Source organism: Dipteris shenzhenensis, chromosome 14 (assembly GCF_047967505.1).
Source record: "Dipteris shenzhenensis isolate YYH24624 ecotype China chromosome 14, Dip_SZ_1.0, whole genome shotgun sequence".
Lineage (NCBI taxonomy): Eukaryota > Viridiplantae > Streptophyta > Polypodiopsida > Gleicheniales > Dipteridaceae > Dipteris > Dipteris shenzhenensis.
The window spans coordinates 17084008-17090673 of NC_141609.1; the positions used below are offsets into that span (position 1 = coordinate 17084008).

General features: G+C 42.5%; 1 protein-coding gene across 1 annotated transcript; it reads right to left on the reverse strand.

Annotated features, from left to right (window-relative positions):
• Window positions 1–333: 333 nt before the first annotated feature.
• On the reverse strand, window positions 334–983 carry LOC147894271 (uncharacterized). The gene has a single exon (XM_087384413.1). The coding sequence runs from the start codon at window positions 932–934 to the stop codon at window positions 434–436; it is 501 nt and encodes a 166-aa protein (XP_087240539.1). The 5' UTR covers window positions 935–983; the 3' UTR covers window positions 334–433.
• Between the last annotated feature and the right edge of the window lie 5683 nt (window positions 984–6666).

Below are 6666 nucleotides of genomic sequence, written 5' to 3' on the forward strand. Positions count from 1 at the left end.
AACACGTTAGAACCATCCCTGCGCATCGAAGAAACTTAAAAACTCTTAACGTAGAGAATTTAGGAGACTATACATTGACCCCCATATTTTTGGAGCATCCAAAGCTGATTGAAAAACAACCATAACCTGTGAGTCGAAAAAATGTTAACAAAGTGACGAGATGTACACGAAACTGTTTACAAATGGAGCCGGACACTGTAATGATGCAGCTCTGTACAAGCGAGGCCCAAATTAAAGAGCACAAGTGCGAAAAATGGCCCGCTGCTGCAGAAGGAAAGAACCACCACGAACCCCCCGCGGGGGGGGGGTGGGGGGGGGGGGGGGGGGGAGAGAGAGAGAGACTACGCCTACAAAAAGTGAACAGAAACTACTGCCAACCTATTGAGATCGTGTCGAGAGCTATCTAGACATTCTGGACGCAAAAACGCTGAACTCAGGCACTTGTGAATTTCGTAACAGCCTTGGTGCCTTCTGAAACTGCATGCTTGGCTAATTCCCCGGGAAGCAGCAACTTCACCGCCGTTTGAATCTCCCGTGAGGTTATAGTGTTCCTCTTGGTGTACCGAGCCAACCGAGCCGCCTCCCCTGCGATTTTCTCAAACAAGTCCATGATGAACGAGTTCATGATCTCCATAGCCTTGGAGGATATCCCCAGCTCGGGGTGCACCTGCTTGAGCACCCTGTAGATGTAGGCCTTGTAGGTTTCGCGCTTGCGCCGGCTGCGAGGCCTCCTCTTCTGTCCAGCCTTACCCGCTGGGGCTGCTGCTGCGGATTCTTTAGAGGCAGGCTGTTTCTCACCTTTGGGAGGACGGCCGGGAGGCTTCTTCTCACCTTTGGGAGTGGTCTTGGAGGCACGCTGTTCGTCACCACCTTTGGGGGCTTTAGAGGCAACCTGCTCATCCGAGGCTTTGGAAGCAGCTGATTTGGGAGCCATGGAGACGGCAGCCGCTTGAGAGCGAAAAAAGGCGGGCTACAGCAACCAGCATACGGCGGAAGGGCAAGTTCAACTGGAGACGAGGCAAGGTGAGTGTGTTTGGAAGTGTTTCCATTTACGTCGAGAGGGATGGAGACGCTGGCACGTCCCTGACCGTTGATGGACTGCCGATCGAGCCGTCCGTTTCGTGTGCCATGCACACCGTATAAGTAAGTACTACTCTCGAAATCGCCAGCTCCATGCACTTTCTTTCTTGAGCTTTTCAGAGGTCCGCCCCTAAGGAGTCGTGTGTAATTTTCAGATTTTGCATATGGAAGCACGCGCTGCCTCTACACATACCACTCCTTGTTTATACGGAATAATGTTGGCTTTTGCAACCAGCTAAGCATGAAAGCACGCCACCTCTACCGCTAAGTTATGGAGAATGTTCTTGTCTCTCAAGGTTGAGAGAGTCCTACACTTAGTTTTTGCTTTTGATATAATATAATATAATGTAGTAGCATTCCTTTGTAGCACTGCTTCCAAGGGGCGCTCGAGTAACATTTTTGTTAAAAAGTGTCCCACACACTTTCTTGCCAAGTGACCCCTTCTATTTTGGTTCTTGCTCTCTCTCAAACACACTTTCTTTCTTTAAGAACTCTCTCTCTCTCTCTCTCTCTCTCACACACACACACACACACACACACACAATTTGCAAATCATCCAAACTTTCCTATACACGAGCTTCCATCACAAGTGTTGCAAATTAATCATTCATTCATCTTGACAATTGTTTTCCTTTGACAAAGCCAATTTGAAGGTAGTGCTCATGAGTACTTGTACTCACTTGTTTCTTTTTTCTGCCAAAAAAAAAGGATTGGTATGTCCCTCTTTAAAGGACTCAAGGAGTGGTATGTGATTTTCATTAGAGGACTCACTCGAGTGGTATGTGATTTTGATATTTTACACATGTGAACAAGGGGAAAAAAATGAATTAAGAAATCAGACTTGCCCTCTAAAGGTAAAAAACATTTAAAGGAAGTCCCTAGTGTCATAAACATTCAAAGGAAGCCCTTACTTTAGTTTTCTTGTGGATGCATTAAATAAAATCTCAGTAACTAATTTTAGCTTTTAAAATGAAGCGTCACTAAGACCTTCCCTAAAGGCCAGGCCAAAAACAAGAGAGCATGAATGCTCGAGTGCACTCCCTCTACGAGTAAAGCATATGTGGTCAAGATGGATTTAATAAACAATAGTTATTAAATTCTTTATTAATGTGTACAATACATCTAAGATTTATATAAGAATGCACTATAGCAAAATAATGGTATTTTACTCTAGGATATAAAGTTTTAGCTTGAAAGTATATTTCACCACTTGAGAACTTTTAGTTTAAAAAAACACGTGCGAATTTTCCAAAAGCAATATTAATCTCTAGTGAGGCAAGTATAAAGTGGTATCTTATGTTAAATTTTAAAAAATCCATATATAGAGGTATCATCTAGTATAGAATAAGATGCAATAAAATAACAAAATGAATAACATATATAATAAGAGATTATTACTCATTTCGCTCCCTCATTGGATGTCTTATCTTTCTTTAGATCCATGATAACATTTCAATTTCGGATTCAAAATAGGTTTATCAATTTCAACACTTTTTTACTTTGAAAATTGTCATGTGCATTTAGATATGCCTCACATTTTTTAGCTTTAAAATCTATAAATCACAGTATCTTAAAAAGTTAACATAGTATTTAAGCTTAGGAATTCCCATATCCATCTTTCAAAATACTTTTCCAATATCCCAATCATAATAATAATTTCTTAGCTTATGTTGTGGTTTGTCTTCCAACAAGTCATATAACTTTTGGATTTCACTAGCAATACAACATCATAGGAAAAAGAATAAAAAATCTAAAAGAAATAATGATTTGACATTGAATCAATTCCCATGAATGTATCATGTGTACCCATGTCCCATTCAAGCTTTTTTCGAAGTAGTAGCCCAACTGATTGTTTCAGAATCTCTCACGATCAATGGAAGCAATTATCCCAACTCAAAAGAAACCCAAAAAGACTAGCAAGTCATGCGCATCTGAGTTTACAACAGGGAAAGCCCTGAACAAAAGGTTATCGCTTCAATAGTAAACTTTTTATTTTAGATCACGTACAATAATAATTCGAACTGACAATTATTGACTCTTCTTTCTAAGTCCACTACTACCTCGTGTTGAATACCACCAGTACATTTCCCAATCTTTGGACCTCCGCTCCATTGTGTTTGTCCTCAGTCATCTCCACACATGTTGAAGAATTGGCGGGATAAAAATTTGCGCCATTAGGAAAGGCAATCCATAATAATCCACGACGCAACTGTAAGATCCAAATTAGATCAATAAAGACACATTGCACCTAGTGATATTCTCTCCATTCACTTTGTAAATGAGGTGTAGTCACTTAGATCAAATCATAGAGATGCCTAAATTAACCTAAATACATAATCTACTATGATTTGAGGGAGAATACGAGTGGAAACTTCAAATGTCATTCACAATAGTGGCATATCTATACGCCACTGATAATTACATCCTCCCAAATGTAGTCTTAACTTGTGTAAGTATAGCACTACAAGGCATAGGCCATTTTTTGACGAAAATACCGACGCTTTTTACATTAAAATTTTTGTTTCTCACGGGCGCAAACGTCGCTATAAGAGTCGCTAAAAGCATTGAAAAAGAACCGTCGCTATATAGCGACGATGACAAATGTCGCTATATAGAGACACTATTAATCGCCGCTATATAGCGATTAGTGGGGCTAAACAGGGCCATGCTATGGCCCTGTTTAGCCCCACTAATCCTTTTTTTTTTGGGTAATTACAAAACAAAGTTTTTTAATAACAAAATTTCCCTTGCGAAAAGGGTGATACAAAATCGCGCAAATGAAATGATCGAGCAACAAAAGCATATACATGTCGGACATATACAACATTATTTGTAACAAAATTACCCTTTCGAAAGGGCGATACAAAATTTCTCAAACGAGCGGATATACAAAATGACATACAGAGTGAAGAAAATGCTACTACCACTACTACTACTACTACTACTCATCCGAATCCGAATCGTCCTCGTCTTGTTGGCCTATTCCTTGGTCCTCGTTAGCTGCGTCTTCTCCCTCATCCTCGTCAAAGCTCAATCGTCCTCGTCTTGTTGGCCTATTCCTTGGTCCTCAAGCATCTGATCCTTGGCCATGTTGATCGCTCGCCTCCGATGATGGGACGCTTGAGCTTTGACTCTAAGAGTGAACCATATAAATTCAAAATTAGATTAGAACTTAAAGAATAAAACAATTTAAAAAGTGAGATTACAAGTAGGAGTAAACTTATACCGTGTGAGCAGCCACCTCAGCCCAATCAACCGTCGCTCCCATTGCCTCTTGCTCAATAAACCACGGCTTTGTTCCTATCCGAAATGTGCGTCACGTCTCTGCATCTATAGGAAGATGACCCATCGCAGCTTGCTATGGATCCTATTTACGAGAGTTAGAGTTAGCTAAAGTGCATGTAATATGTAGTAAAACAAATAGAACAATACATTAAATGAGAAGAAGTAGACTTACCATGGTTGCCTCGAATGCCAACCGTCCGCCTGCACCAAAGTGCGAAGTACCTATGATGTTCAGCCATCTCTTCGTAGCCCTCCTCTGACCCTCGAACAATTTGGGATGCTCCTTATTTTGCTTCTTGAAGAAGTTCCAATCAGCTTTGTCTGCCTAGCTGGGTTTAGCCAACCCCTTTGTGATGGAAGTATGCAAGGTTGATCTACGATGCTTCAAGACCAAACCCATGCGCTCTCGCATATAATCCTCATTAAACTCCCAATTTGGCAGGTTAGGGTATTTTTGTTTTAAGTCATCGATGACCGCCTGCTTCTTTTGGCCATCTTGATACCGCCAATCGGTAGCAATGCCGCTCTTGAAGTGATGGCTCATTAACCTCCTCATGGTGGCCATCACTGCTTTGCCCTTTCTATCTTCTATTATCTCTTCGGTAGCTGTGATTTGATAGGAGAGATCCCCTGATGAGTAAGGAGGACTGACGATAGCAGAGTCAGAAGGAGTAGAAGCTGCGCGAGTGCTTCCAGAGCGAGGAGTAGCAGTGGGAGTAGGAGAGGGAAAGGGACTGATTGATACTGTGTCTCCGGACCAAGTGGAGACCTGTAGGAATGTGAGTGTGCTGACTCATCTACATCTCCCGAGTCAGCACAACATAAGCTGCTCTTCCTACTTTTCCGTCCCTTACGAGAGGCATGCGCAGGTGATGACCCCTCGGTCGAGAAGGGGCACGAGGGGACGACTGGGCAGTACGTCCACCCGTCAGTGTAGGGGAGGAAATTGCTAAGGTCCTTTGAGATAGCAGAGAGAAGAATCTCACTACCTCCTCATCACTCATCTGCGCTACAAACTCGTCAAGACTCCTGACAAAGCCATGCGCGACAAGCAAAGGAGTTCCCCAAGGGGTAGTCGCACTGCGATGTGGAAGAGGAGTCAGAGCAGGGTTAGTCGTAGTGCTAGGTCCGAGAGGAGTCGGACCAGGGGTAGTCCTCGGGGTAGTCGCTTGAGAGGAATCAAAGTCCTCTGGAGCATAAAGATCATGACCTCTTCTCCTGCGAGGCTGTCCGTACTCATTGGATGAGCAACGTGATCCCATGTCTAACATAGACACAAACACGAAAACAAAAAACAAAAAAACAAACATAAGCATAGGCATAGGCATAGGCATACCCAAAGAGGGAAAGAAGAGGAAGAGGAAGAGGAAGAAGAGCAAGAGGAATCTAAAGAAGAGGGAGAGAAGAGGGAAAAGAGAAGGGGGAGGAGAAGAGGAAGAAGAGGGAAAGGAAAGAGGGAAAGAAGAGGAGAGAAGAGGGAAAGGAAGAGGAAGAAGAGGAAGAAGAGGGGAGAAGAGGAAGAAGAGAGAAAGAAGAGAGAAAGAAGAGGGAAAGGAGAGGGGAAGAGAGGAGAAGAGAGAAGAGCATAAGAGAAGAGAAATCTCTTATGCTCATGCATAAGCATAAGCATTCTTATGCTCATGCTTATGTTTATGCATGAGCATAAGAGAAGGGGGAAAGAGAGAAGAAGAGGAAGAGAAGAAGAGGAAGAGAGAAGGGGGAAATAGAGAAGAGCATAAGAGAAGAGGAATCTCTTATGCTCATGCATAAGCATAAGCATTCTTATGCTCATGCTTATGTTTATGCATGAGCATAAGAGAAGGGGGAAAGAGAGAAGAAGAGGAAGAGAAGAGGAATCTGAAGAAGAGGGAAGAGAAGAGGGAAATGAGAGAAGAGCATAAGAGAAAAGGAATCTCTTATGCTCATGCATAAGCATAAGCATTCTTATGCTCATGCTTATGTTTATGCATGAGCATAAGAGAAGGGGGAAAGAGAGAAGAAGAGGAAGAGTACAAGAGGACGAGAGCATAAGAGCAGAGGGAAATGAGAGAAGAGCATAAGAGGAAGAGAAGGGGGAAAAAAGAGCATAAGAGAAGAGGGAAATGAGAGAAGAGCATAAGAGAAGGGGGAAATAGAGAATAAGAGGGAAAGGAAAGAGGGAAAGAAAAGAGAGAAGGGGGAAAGAGAGAATAAGAGAAGGGGGAAAAAAGAGACATATGCTCATGAGCATATGTCTACTTCACTTATGCTCATGCATAAGCATAAGCATGAGCATATGTCTCATTTTCTTATGCTCATGCT